General features: G+C 39.4%; 1 protein-coding gene across 10 annotated transcripts in view; it reads left to right on the forward strand.

The window, feature by feature from the left end:
• Nucleotides 1–124: 124 nt before the first annotated feature.
• The window catches only part of LOC135108473 (mediator of RNA polymerase II transcription subunit 12-like protein), an 82257-nt gene continuing 68458 nt past the window's right edge, over nt 125–13923 (forward strand). For 3 of the 10 annotated variants that reach the window (XR_010272290.1, XM_064019522.1, XM_064019521.1), the window contains exons 1-9: nt 125–332; nt 1505–1632; nt 2502–2723; nt 3560–3698; nt 5008–5719; nt 5824–6005; nt 7013–7210; nt 11874–11994; nt 13616–13731. Coding sequence is in view for 5 of the 10 variants with exons in the window: in XM_064019522.1 (XP_063875592.1) it covers nt 3624–3698; nt 5008–5719; nt 5824–6005; nt 7013–7210; nt 11874–11994; nt 13616–13731 (1404 nt within the window). In the remaining 5 variants the exon portion in view is untranslated. Of the gene's footprint in view, nt 333–1504; nt 1633–2501; nt 2724–3559; nt 3699–5007; nt 5720–5823; nt 6006–7012; nt 7211–7519; nt 7619–8090; nt 10824–11382; nt 12969–13615; nt 13732–13923 lie in introns of those variants that run through there. The other 7 variants (XR_010272293.1, XR_010272292.1, XR_010272291.1 and 4 more) reach the window with 6 other exon arrangements.

Below are 13923 nucleotides of genomic sequence, written 5' to 3' on the forward strand. Positions count from 1 at the left end.
TTTCATCTGTATTTCTATTCCTGTTGTGAATAGAGGCATAGTGGGTTTTTATATGGGATTTCAGTCTGGTATATTTTCTTTCTATTTATTTGTTTGATTTATTTATTTACTTTTTTCAACAGAGTGGACGCAGACTCTCACTAGACTCCTGCGGGAACAGCTAAACAAAATAGCGGAGATCTACCTTGGCAACCCATCTGCTGCCACGCCACCTGTAGGAACACCTGCAGGGAGCAGCACTCCAGGGGGCACAATGACATCACCAGCCTCAGTGACCAGCACCCCATCCTCCACACCAGCCCAGCCTCCTCAGTCTTCACCGCACAATCCCGGTGGGTCTGCTCACACCATTGGTATTGTCCTATGTTTATATTTATGATAGGTGGCAGAGGTACTTTTGCTAGGACATTATTTATCTTGAAATTGTAATTGAGTCTTTGTTATCTGTGCTTTGCTATGCACCGTGTGTGTGTTTGTGTGTGTGTGTGTGTGTGTGTGTGTGTGTGTGTGTGTGTGTGTGTGTGTGTGTGTGTATGTGTGTGTGTGTGTAGATTTGACAGTTGAGTGATAAGATGTTTTTCGTGTGTGTATTCCTGAGTTGACTTTTGCAGGTTACTGTTAAATATCTTTCCATATCACTGAACAACGACAACCAAACTGCATGGTATTGGTGGCAAAATAGAGTCTGGTGCTGCCTTGTGCCAAGGAATAAAACATTTAAAAACAATTAAATTATTATTACTGGAGTTGGAGAGAGATTTCATCACTTGTAATGGGCTGTTTGTTAGCCAATGGAAAGCAATAAAGAAAGATATGTAACAGTAACTCACAGTAGTCAAATCAGGAATTTATGCATGAAAAACATCTTATCATTCACTTGTCAAACCTGTAATAAAACTGTTCATGTAAGTGTGTCCAAGGCTGCTGTCTGTCTTGACTTGCCAGCTCAAACATTATCAATGCTCTGTTCTCCCATGCAACCAAATCAAACTAGTTGAAAAGTGTGCCAACATTGACACTGACTGAGAATTTTGTTATCTTTTGGCACCAACTCTAGCTGAAAATGTTCATTGAAAATTTTTGATTGAATGTCCACAGAAAATCACAGACAGTAGGTTTAGTAAAGTGCAAGCAGCTCAGATAGGGTAAGGGACATGTAAATCAGATAATCTTTTTTGCTCAGGATGGCTGTCTATCTATCTGTCTCTGTAATGCCTCCCTCCTTCCTGTAATCCCTCAAAACAGGAGTAGCCATGGCAAAAGGGTCTTACCACATCCAAATATTCCCATCTTGCTGCAACATGTTCTCCTTTAGTAGCCTCCTTCTCCATTAGAACTGTCAGTTTCACTCATACACTTTGTCTCATTATAATTATAGTGTGACTTGAGAATTGAAATTGTTACATATTTGTGTTCCCATTATACCAGAAGTTATATGAACATTGTCCAAGGCATATATTTTAATACCTAATATGCACATTTCCATCAAATTTATACTTTCTAGGTTTGTCAGGATCCTCTAGTGGAAGTACACCAGCAAGTGGAACAGGACAGAACACTACAGCCGCCCAGCTGACTCATGTGTTACGTAACTGGAATTACTGCCTTCAGCTCACTCATTTCATGTACCAGGTATGCTGACTGATCCTCTCCAAGGTTCAAATAGGGAACATATAATACCCCAAAAAAATTATATTGTTGAAGGCTTTTTCGGTATGTTTATGTTGTTATAGCCAATCTTTGCAAATGTTCCATGTGATCACTTGACTCTATGCCAGAAAAATATACATTCTGATTAGTAACTCCAAGATAAAGAGTTACAGATTGCATTGATTGGAGGTAACCTTTCTACTATCTCAGAGAAAGGTCAACTGAGGGCCTTGTCATCAGCCATCAGATTTTGTGATGTAGGGAATAAATCGCCAGCAATCATTAGAACACATAGGAAAGGAAGCCCACACAAAATGAAAGGAAAGGAAGCCCACACAAAATGAAAATGTGCTGTGTAAAAATTCATAATGCATATTGCTGCATTCTTCAGCCCTCCTTTTCTCGTGCAGGGCCCCTTCTCACTTTGCCTAGTCAGTGTGTTAAAATTTTAGTACCTTTTCTTTGCTTTAATTGTTATATGACTCCTTCACTTTACTATAATACTTCTTATTTCAGTTTTTCTCTATTATGGTATTATGATTCAATTTATATTTTTGTTTTTATATCATGTTTGTATTTCACTACATTGAAAAAAATCTCAGGACTGAGGCCTCTGTAGTGTACGGGTTGAATTTCTCTTTACATCCGTGACTCTAAGCATGTCTTCTGATACAACTGGTACAAAAAAGAAGTAAATATCTTGATAGGGAAAAGTGGAGGCACCTGAGGAACACTCCCAGATGAAGCAAGACATGAAAAAGATAGACAGCTAGAAGAATAAATACAAAATTTTCTGATATTCTTATGAGATGCATAATCATACTACAATGGTTTACTTTTTTCTTATGCAGGAGGGGCTGCTTGACCGTCAGGAACTGCTGGAGTGGGTTGTTGATGCATTTGTGCGTTGGCGAGGGAGTGAGCATGATGTTGTGCTGAGATGAAATCACTCAGTCTGAGTACCTCTCTCGTAAATTAGCTCACTACTCTGCCGTCAAGTTGACCCAGCTTTGCCATGATTCAGGCTACTCTTCTCCAAGACCTCAGTCACCTGTTAATCCAAGTAGTAATGGGTAAATATACTGGCTATCTCTTTATTTTTTGTTTCTATTTATTAACTGCCATCTTAAGTGAAACAAAATCTAATCTACTCATCTGTATTCTTTACTAATTCTTTTACCATTTCCAGCAATTGAATGGGATGATATTCACCAAACTCTGGCCTTTTCATATTTGTTTCTAGTACACTTCTTTTTTCTCTTGCTGTTCATGGCTACTGTCAATATTAACTTATCATTATCATTTTCCTCATCCATCTTAGGGGACTAGAAAGAACTGTCACTTATCACTGTAACCAAGTGACTGTGTGCAAAATCAGCTCTTGATTTGAAAATTGTTAGCAGACAGCTTCCATTATGAACACTCTCATAGCAAGTACTGCTTAGGTGCATCTGCTGCATAGTGTGGCTCACATACCATTGCAACCAGTGTGAAACGACCTCTAAGGTTTGATACACACTTGGCCAATAATGGTTTGTTTGCAACTTTGCATATTTGTATGGTTTCCTCTTGACTGGTTATTTTATGTGAAGTAGTAATAATAATAATGGTGATAAGAGTGTTATTTATAGTGCATTTTATTCCTTATGTAACACAAATAAGTGTGAAGCAGTTTGTTGTCAGCATTTCATTTCACAGGGCAGTGTAGCACCTAAACCATCACTTGCCAATAACCCAGACTTTCTCCTTGGACATTTTTAGATATGGGTTGATTTTCTGAAATATTTTTAAGGAGGAGGGAGTTTATCATGAGGCATCAACTCTTTCTCATTTACAAGACAGTCTGATATTTCTAAGCAAATTTCTATCATGTTGATGATTATAATGACCAATTTTGTATTTATTTTAGGATAAGTGTGAGTGCCCCAGCATCGGGAAGTAACCAGCCAGCAGGCTCCACTGTGAACCCACTGATGTCCACCTTCCAGGAATTGCTGTCTTGTCACCAACACCGCCCAGTTGTTCAAGCTACCTCATGTTTTATCCAGGTAATAAACACTTTTTATTAGAAAAATGTAACTGGGAATGTTTCTGTAAATGACATGTATCATTATTACTACCATACACAGTGCTTAGATTCAGCAAAACTAAAAGCAAAGTCAGAAATGTACATTTTGTGCACATTTTCTTGTCACTCAGTGATCCTTGAGCCTGTGGTGAATAAGAGTCTTAACTAAAAGCTAGTTGCATTATTTCTATATTTTACTAAAGGCTTACAGTGTCTGTATTATGCCAACAGTTCCCATAAACGGGGATAACTGATGATGCTTCTACTCCTTAAAATTCACATTCACTTGCATTCCCTCTCATCATAACAAAATAGTAACTGTAATATATGCAGCCAGCCCTTACCATACACAAGTTCAATGTTTATGTATTCAATCCTTTGCAGATTGGTACTAGAAGGAAAGTATGTGTGGATTAAATTTTTCACAGATTGCTGCCAATTCAAATCTTGCACACAGTACAGCTCACTACACCACACACACACACACACACACACACACACACACACACACACACACACACACACACACACACACACACACACACACACACACACACACACACACACACACACACACACACATGCACATCACCCACTTCACTAACCAACACTGTCCATTGTCTGTATAGTGTGTACATTTCCCGCTACTGCCCAGCTGTTCCTTTTACTTGCCCTCATTCATGTTGTGACCATGTATGTGTTAGCATCATTGTCATATTTTCACCATGTCTTCTAAGAGACCTTCCAAGACACATGCTGGAGACACCCCTTAGTATACAAAGAAAGTGTTGACTTAAGAGAAAAAAAGGTGGGATTATTAAACAAGATAAAGGAAGGGAGGCAGAAAGGTAGAGCATGACAGCAGTGGTAGTGCAGCATTGAGTCATGTTTGTGGTATCAAGGAGGGAGGGAGGATGGAGTAAGAGGTCATACTACAACATTCATCATTATTTTACTATTTGCTTTTGTTAAACATCAAATAATGTGTTTGGAGGATGAAGTGCATGAAGAGAACACTGAATGAGAAGACAAATGAGTGAGCAGCAAGCAAGAGTGATTGTGTGTGATGGAGGTGAATGGAGAGCAACAATGGCGAGTGCATGAAAATGGCAGGATCTTGTCGATCACTGGATGTATATGTATGCATGTACTGTACCCTTAAGACACACACACAAAGGCATCATCTTTTCATGGATTAATGAAGAGAAACCCTGTGATGTAATATGCTTTATATCTATGTATGTATTTAGACTCTTGATGGTTATTGGCAAAAAATACTTTACTTACAGGCAATCACCCTTGACTGTCCAACTGCCATGGTGTGGAACAATGCTGGGGAGGGTAAAGCATCTTCCTGGCTCACTGGCTCCCCTCTGGACCTTCTGCCATGCCCACCCTCAGACCTGCCTATGCCTCCACGGTACAACAACCAGCATATAAGAGCACAGCTGCGTGTGATGGAGGAACACATTCGTCAGCGAAGCCGGTCAGCAGAAAACAGATGGTCATTGGACAAATATGCTCTGAATGTAGCAGGCTCTACCATCAACCGGGTGCTGGGCGCACTGGACTCTCTTGATCGTCACTGCTTTGATCGTGTTGACTCAAACAATTCTCTTGATACTTTGTATAACAAAATATTTGGGTCTTCAAAAGAAACAACCAATGAGAATCCAAGTAGCAATAGTAGCTGTAGTAGCACAGCATACCCTGGAAATAATAGCAGTAGCAGTAGCAGCAGCAACAATGCTGCCAATAATAGTGATGAAGCAATTGTGAGAACCCTCTGTGAGTGGGCTGTGTCTGTACAGCGCTGCGGAGAACACCGAGCTCTGGTTGTAGCTCGCCTCCTGGAAAAGAGACAGAATAACCTTTCTCAAGCTGAAAATGACATGCCAGATGAAAAAGACTCCGTGACATCAAACCAGATGGTGACACCAGGAGGCTGCACCTTTCAAGGATTGTTATTGAAGTTTTTGGACACACAAGCACCTGTGTATGGTGAGTGATGATAAAAATATTGTTTATCTATTATTCATATTAATTGACTAGGAACATATTGCTTTAATGATTAAATTGTTTAAAATTGTTTGTCTTTTCCACAGATGAGAATGCATTGTCTGTAAGGTCTCAAGAGTTTGGTAACTTGGTACTTTTATTCTCTGAACTTATTCGTCAAGATGTATTCAGTCACGACACCTACATGTGTACCCTCATCTCTCGGGGAGACTTGGCCACTGGGACTCCTGATCTCAAAGCTGATTCATCTTTTGGAGAGAAGAAAGAAGTAAGCTGTTTTACTGTTCATGTTAAATCAACAAAATTATAAAATTTTCTAATTATAAATGGATACAGTCATGGACAATAGTTAAGTCATATACCGCATTATTTCTGCTGTGTTTTGCATCTTTCCACAATCTGAGGTCCTCTTATTTGCTAGGAATCTATATGTGGATAAGGTTTGTTTGGAAATTATTAGCACATCTGGAGACTCAGCTCTTTCTCATTCTGAATACTTGTCAACAACTACACTTTTCATTCACCCTTTTCTGGTGGGCATAGAAAAGTGACTATAAATTATAGAGACCTCAATTAGGTTATGTTTTGAAGCTTAGTAATTGTATTATATCACGGTATAAGCAAAAGAGAGAAGTCAACAAAATTAGATGTTGACTGGGTAACCTTTGACAATAGCAGTGTATTCACATTTTCAAGATCCTCTGGCTAAATGATTCAGTTGAGTGAGATAGCTTGAACAGAGATTCTCATTAATATAATCGCACATAATTATTGTTCAATATATTGAATACATTGTTGCTTCATTAGATTCAGGGTCTGGAATTCTTTTTAGGAACTTTGAAGCAGCTTTGGATGCAACATTTTGTAATATTTCATTCCATTTGTTTTTATTCAGCATAGTGTATTAGTCAATTTTAGTTTCCAAAGTATTATAAACGATGTGCCTTCTGCCTTTTTCCCATATTACATATTACACTAGCTTAGATGTTGTTAGCTTCCACCATCATTATCACTAAAGATTGTTACAACAGCTATTTGTGTTCTTACACTATAGAAGGAGAGGGTAGAGTAGGGAATCTTAAACAACTCTCTTACCTTTTGAAGATGAACATTGACACCAGAAACCTACCATGTAATTTATTCCCCTTTTTTTTTTTTTTCACACATTGGTTTGTACTTTTCATGTTAATAAAGGATATAGAGTTGTGGATGATGGTTATGCTAATGTGGATGTGTCTGTGTATGAAAAGTAGCATAATTTCCCTTATGTTTCAGGATGGTACTGATAACATTGATGATGACCTTGGGAAGATATTACAAAAAATTGCAGTCAACACCAGCCTGGAAGAGTCAGGCTCAGGAGGAAGAGGAGAGCTGGGAGTGGAGGGCAAGCAGCGGCCACCAAGGCACCTTGTTTATGCCCAGCACTTTCCACTCCCCCAGGATGATGCTTACATGCACGAAATTAACCAGGTAACCATTCCGCCAAGACACCTTTCCATTATGAAGGAAACATAACCATGTGTGTTTTGAAGTGGTCAGTCTCAGTTTTCAAGACACTTATCCTCTGTTATTTGATTTTTTTTTGTTTGGGATTCTCTGGCATTTTATATATATATATATATATATATATATATATATATATATATATATATATATATATATATATATATATATATATATATATATATATATATATATATATATAGAGTACTGGAGGGTCTGTGCGCCAGTCGGGTCTGTGCGCTAAGCCCCACGTTAAATCTCATAACACACAAACAGAGTGTTTAAATGGCGGGCCGTAGTTCAAATTTTCCCGCCAGTACCGTTCCAGTGTTTGCGCCAGGGAGAGAGAGGCAGTGCGTCTTCCGCTATACTGAGGTAAGTTGTCTTCCGCTAACTGTTTCGTTAACACACATGAATATCAGTGTTAGTCACTGCTACCTATTTTGATACAAAACTGACATAACTTGTCAATCAATTCTTTGTTATAATACATGACTGTCAAATGGTTGAGGATAAACATGCCTGAGTGTCAGCAAATAGGAGAGGGCGTGGGTAGCACGCAAACCCGCCACAAACGCTCATGGCGGGTCGTGCGCCCACCAGGCAAAAGCAACACTAGGCTAGAGTGCTTGTTTTGTTTTTGTTTTCTCTTTTTAGGCTATCTGCATTTTCAGTATGGTTAATGTTATCGTGAAAAACATTGGAGAGATGCTACTCACAAGCTATTTTAACTTGTAAAGCGGAGAATGCCAGGATAGCCTAATATTTTTTTTTGAAAAAAATTAAAAAAAAATATTATTCCATTATGCATGTTAATTTGTATTTTTGCTCTGATCCTTTTCAACAGCCCTTGCTGAAATGGCATCAACACAGCGGTACAAACAAGAACAAGTGGAGAAAGCTGTGGAGCTGGTAAGATCTAAACAGATGTCCCTGAATGCCACCTCCAAAACTTTTGGTATCCCTTACGCCACCCTTGGGGATAAGGTCAGGGGAAGAAGACCTATGCAGCCTGCTCCCAAAACAGTTCTGTCAATGGAAGAGGAGAAGAAGCTAGTAGATTGGCTGATTGAAGTGTCTCAACGAGGTTTTGGACGGACCAAAGACGACCTCAAAGACATGGTGAAAACCATTCTCGATGATAGGGAAGAGAGGACTGTCTTCAAAAACAACCGCCCTGTAAAGGATTGGATGCGAGCCTTTTTCAAGAGGCATCCAGAGATACGGGAAAGAATTGGACAACCACTTGGCCGTGAGAGAGCAATTGTGACAAAGGATGCTCTAGGTGAATGGTTTCAGCAAATGAAACATTACCTGGACACCATCGATCCCACTTTGTTGACCTCTCCTGACCGGATCTTTAATGCTGATGAAAGTGGTTTTAATATATGTCCAAAGACAAAGAGAATCATCAGCATGACAGGAGCAAAACACGTCTACTCTGTCACAAGTGGCACACGGCAGCAAGTGACAATGTTGGCCTGCTCCTCTGCCATGGGGCAGTACCTTCCACCGCTGCTGATCTTTCCCTACACCAGAGATCCTCGCTTCAATGCGTTGGAAGGTTTTGAAGAGGCTTTTTTTCAAAAAACTCCAAATGGTTGGATCACTGAGGTGGTCTTTCTTAGCTTTCTGAGGGACATCTTCATTCCCAAATTGGGAGAAAAGCGACCAGTGGTGCTGTTTGTGGACGGCCATTCCAGCCATCATTCCCTGGCAATCAGCACGGTGTGTAACGAGAATGGTGTCATCCTTTACTGCCTGAAGGCGCATGCCAGTCACCTTATCCAGCCACTGGATCAAGCTTTCTTTGGGGCAATCAAACTAGCATGGAGTGAAGCCGTCAGAAAGTTTCAGTACCAAACTGGAGAGAGTGTCACCATGTTCACGTTTGCCCGCACACTAAAGAAAGCTTGGGACACTACAGCACGACCAGAGCTTGCTTACAAGGGATTTGTTAAGTCTGGGATCTATCCTTTTAACCCTGAGGTTGTACTCAACTCAGACAAGCTGAAGCCAAGCTGCAGTTTCTCCAGCGCTGCTCCAGTCACTCTCCCTACCTCAGCATCTTTTGGCATCACTGCTCTTCCCGCATGTACCCCAACAATCTCAACCTCTGTTCCTTCTGCTTCACCAGCAGCCAAATCCAAGTTCCCTGGGCCAGAACAAAGAACTCCCACTCTCTCAGCATTCTCCAACATTTTTGAGCTGATGAAGCTGAGCCTGTCATTAGGGGAAGGAACAACTCTAAAATTCATGAAGCGGTACGAGGAGCGATACGACATGGATGACCCACCTTATGAAGACTGGAAGGTGTTGTTGGAGAAAACCTTACAGCCTGCCTCACAGTCCCTGCCTTCCACATCCCAGCCTGCCTCACAACCCCTGCCTTCCACATACCAGGCTGCCTCACAAACCCTGCCTTCCACATCCCAGCCTGCCTCACAACCCCTGCTTTACACATCCCAGGCTGCCTCACAACCCCTGCCTTCCACATCCCAGCCTGCCTCACAACCCCTGCCTTCCACATCCCAGCCTGCCTCACAACCCCTGCCTTACACATCCCAGCCTGCCTCACAACCCTTGCCTTCCACATCCCAGCCTGCTCCACAACCCCCTGCCTTACACATCCCAGCCTGCTCCACAACCTCTGCCTTCTACAAAGAAAAATTCCAAAACGATTGATGATTACCTCACGCTGCCCTCATTCCCGAAGAAAAAAGGATTAAAAAAGACCATCGCAGTATTGCCATGCTCAATAAGCGGTGTTGAGTACCGGCAAATGATTGAAGAGAAACAGAGAAAGAAACGAGAGGAGGAGAGGGAGAAAATGGAAAGAAAAAGAAAGAGAGAAGAGAGAAAAAAAAATAAAGAACAAGAAGCTGAAGCAAAGAGAAAGAGAATGGAGGAAAAGAAAAGGCAGAAGGAAAACAACAGGAAAGAAAAAGAAAAGAGAAAAAGGAAAGAAAAACGATTCAGGACACTTCAGTATGTTTCCCAAAAGCAGAAAGACAAGGAAACAGAAACTTCAGAGAGTGCGGATGAGCCAGTCTTGGACGATGACTCGGATGATGTAATTGATGATATGAACGAGCTCTGTGGAAAATGTCAATGTGAAACAAAAGGAAAGTTAAGGATAAAATGTGTATTGTGTGACAGCTGGTGGCATGCAGAATGTCTGAGTGAGATGAATTTGAGTGAAAAGTCTCAGGAGGATATTGATACAATGGATACTGAGTTTTTTTGTAATAAATGTAATTAGGCTATTTTGATACTGTTGAATGATTTTTTTCACGGAGTATTCTTAAGATTTTCGTTTCGACTTCTGAAAGGCATTTATTTGTTATTTTGACACTGTTAAATGAAACATTTCACGGAATATTCTTAAGATTTTCGTTTTTAACTCTGTGAGACATTTATTTGTTATTTTGATACTGGTAAATGAAACTTTTCCCGGAGTATTGTTAAGATTTTTGTTTTGAACTCTGTGGGACATTTATTTGTTTATGATATTCATAACTAAAGCACAGTTTTTATGTTTGTCAATACACTATTTTAAAAAATAAAAAAAAAGTTAGTTTGCAATCTTTCATTTATTTTTCCAAAGCTTTTACTCCTTGAGAGGCAAGAGGATTTATTAACTACCTATTGAGAGTGATTTTGATAGCTTGTAGATTAAAACAAAGAACTTAAGGCACCTAGCGCGATGACCCGACATGCCATAGCGCACTGACCCCCTCCCTGGCGCAACCCCCTCCTCAACCTAGCGCGTAGACCCGGCTGGGTGGCGCACAGACCCTACCTAACTTTCCCTTACAGTGCACAATCGGGGAAACTGCAGCGATTGAGGGTAGCGCGTTACCCGCCATCATGAGCAGACAAAATTTTACACTCCTTGTTAAAATTTCGTTTTTGTATTCGTCTGGTGATTTTGTAGCAATTTTTTTCTGCTTAGGGTAGCGCAAACTGCCTCGTCTCTCTCTCTCTCTCTCTCTCTCTCTCTCTCTCTCTCTCTCTCTCTCTCTCTCTCTCTCTCTCTCTCTCTCTCTCTCTCTCTCTATATATATATATATATATATATATTTTTTTTTTTTTTTTTTTTTTTTTTTTGCCCAGTCACCTTAAATTAACAAAGAAATTGAGTGAAGTAAAATATCCATCATATAGCAATATAGAGAAAAAAGTAAAAAAAAAATCACAGGTTTTGGTGAACTTTTATCTGATTTCGCTCTGTTTAGAGAAATCTGAATAAATCCTTGAGAGAAGAGTGAAAGAAAAACATCTTACTTTATATACATTGTAAGACACAACAAATACCTCAGATTAAATGCAGTTGATATGAAGAGTAACTGCAGTATTTAAAGGTTGTGGAATTTTTGTTGATTTGTGTATGGTGTTTTCTGTTTTTTTGTACTATTAACATTTTTTCATCATTGACTTGAATGCTCAAAAAATTGCTTGGTCATCATGCACTTATCAGAAGTCATCCACACAACCTTGGTACATAATCTGGAAAGTAATTATATTGTAAACTTAACTCTTGGAAACTCATTCTTATGTATAGCTCAGGATGCTTCCAGAAAATTTGATGGGGCTAGTTGTCATTAGAATTATTTGGTGAATCTTCCAGCGGTATGTGTTGCTTTATGGAGTGGGCAAGGCAAGGGATGAAGCTCGAGCAGCAGTCAAAAAACTAACAAAGGAAATCAGCAAATTATTCAGTAAAAAATGCAGTAATGATATTGCAGAAGGTAAGAGGTTTGTAATGTGTTTTGTATCCATGTAATTTATACAAAACTGTCACCTATGATTTGCACTGTTAGTGTCTTAAGCTTGGAATGCATATCACCATATTACTTGCCTTTATAAAAAGTGTAAAGATGCAAAATTTGATGGCTGAAGATTTATTCTGGTTGGTGGGACTTTTAACATGGATGTCTAGTATTTTTTTATTTTGGAAAAATTTATATCAGTTGAAAAATGTGTAGTGCTGGAAAATTAATTATGTATATTTCTACTTTTTTTTTCCTAGATTAAGGCCCATGTAATGTGCGAGGATGACCAGAATCTCAGTACCATGTGACTAACCCCCCCCCCTTCCCCTCCTCTCCTCAGTGTCCTTTTGTCCTTGCTTTCCCCCTCCCCCCTCTCAGCGTCACTGTGTTGACCACTTCTATAACAAATTTACCCCGTGAATAAACGTAATTTCTCCTGCTTGGCCAGGTTATAGAGGCGAATTTTTCACCTAATCCCAGAAAATGGGGAGCCCTTAATACGATAAAATTAATTTTATAATGGTAAGGTCTTAAACCAGCTCAAACAAATCCCAGATAATTACGCCGCGCCAATGAGGTTGACGAATCTGATAAGTCTTCTTTGCTTCGCCGTCCTGTTACCCCTGTTGCTGCGCAAGCCGGGAAGAGATACCAGACTCTGACTAATTCCCCAATTGATTTCAAAAGTCCATTGAATTAAACTTCTTAAAGTAACAACTATAAAGTAAACAATAACTTAATTATTCATATTTTTCATCCCTGAACTCACAACCTAGTCGCCCCCCCCCCCACTAAAAAACAAAATTATAACTCTTAATAAATTTCCCCATTGGAAACCTTTATCCTTAGTTTTCCGCCGTTTTCCTCTCAAGCAAAGCCAGTCTCTCTCGGATTCTCCTCAAGTGAGCATGCAGTCTGATAATCTCCTCCTCCATTTCCTGTAATATTAAGTAAGTGTTTATTTAACAATAATTTTACTAAAGCAGTCTCTCTCGGATTCTCCTCAGACCCTCTTGGATTCCCCTCAGATATTCCTGTTGATAAACTTTCTGAGTGGATAGATATTCGCATTTTTTCGTTCTTTTTTGTTGGTTTTCACCACGTGACTAGCGAAACCACCTGGTTCGAGATCACCGTGTGAGACTGTCCTCAAGTCTATACATACTTTTTGGGTATATATTTGTTATTTATTTATTTATTCTCTGGTCTCCCCCGCAATTCAGTAGTCGCGAAAATATCTCCATCGTAGTTTTTATGTAATTGAAGAATACGCTACCATTTATTTTGTATTTCTGAATTATGTAACTGAAGAGTACGCTATCATTTATTTTGTATTTCTGAATTATGTAACTGAAGAGTACGCTACCATTTATTTTGTATTTCTGAATTCCTTTCTTTTTATTATTATTATTTCGGATTATTCCATTATTTATTAAAAATCATAAGTGTCAGTATTTGTATTTCTCTTAATCCAGTGATAGGATTTGTAATTATCGTCTGCCACAAGGGAACATCACACCCCTTAGAGGGCACTAAAAATGTAAAACACAAGATTCAGATGTCTTCTAGTAATGTATTGTATAACTTTGGTTTCCAGGTGGCAAAGTAAAGAAGTCGTCACGTGGAGAATTTAATTTTGAAAATATTTTGAGCCGCTTCTGTGCTCTGTCCTACTTTGACCAGCACCACATCACTAGCACTGTAGCCGCCCAGGTAAGACTTGTTGGTGACAAATTGTTGTTGTTGTTGTTGTTGTTGTTGTTGTTGTTGTTGTTGTTGTTGTTTTAATTATATATTCATCTATTTGTTTGTATATCTGAGAAAAAGAAGACCAAAAAATCAAACTGATAAAGCACTAACACAAGATAGTGTGTATGTGTGTGTTGGGGGGGGGGATGGGGTGTT

The sequence above is a fragment of the Scylla paramamosain genome, chromosome 17 (genome assembly GCF_035594125.1).
Source record: "Scylla paramamosain isolate STU-SP2022 chromosome 17, ASM3559412v1, whole genome shotgun sequence".
Lineage (NCBI taxonomy): Eukaryota > Metazoa > Arthropoda > Malacostraca > Decapoda > Portunidae > Scylla > Scylla paramamosain.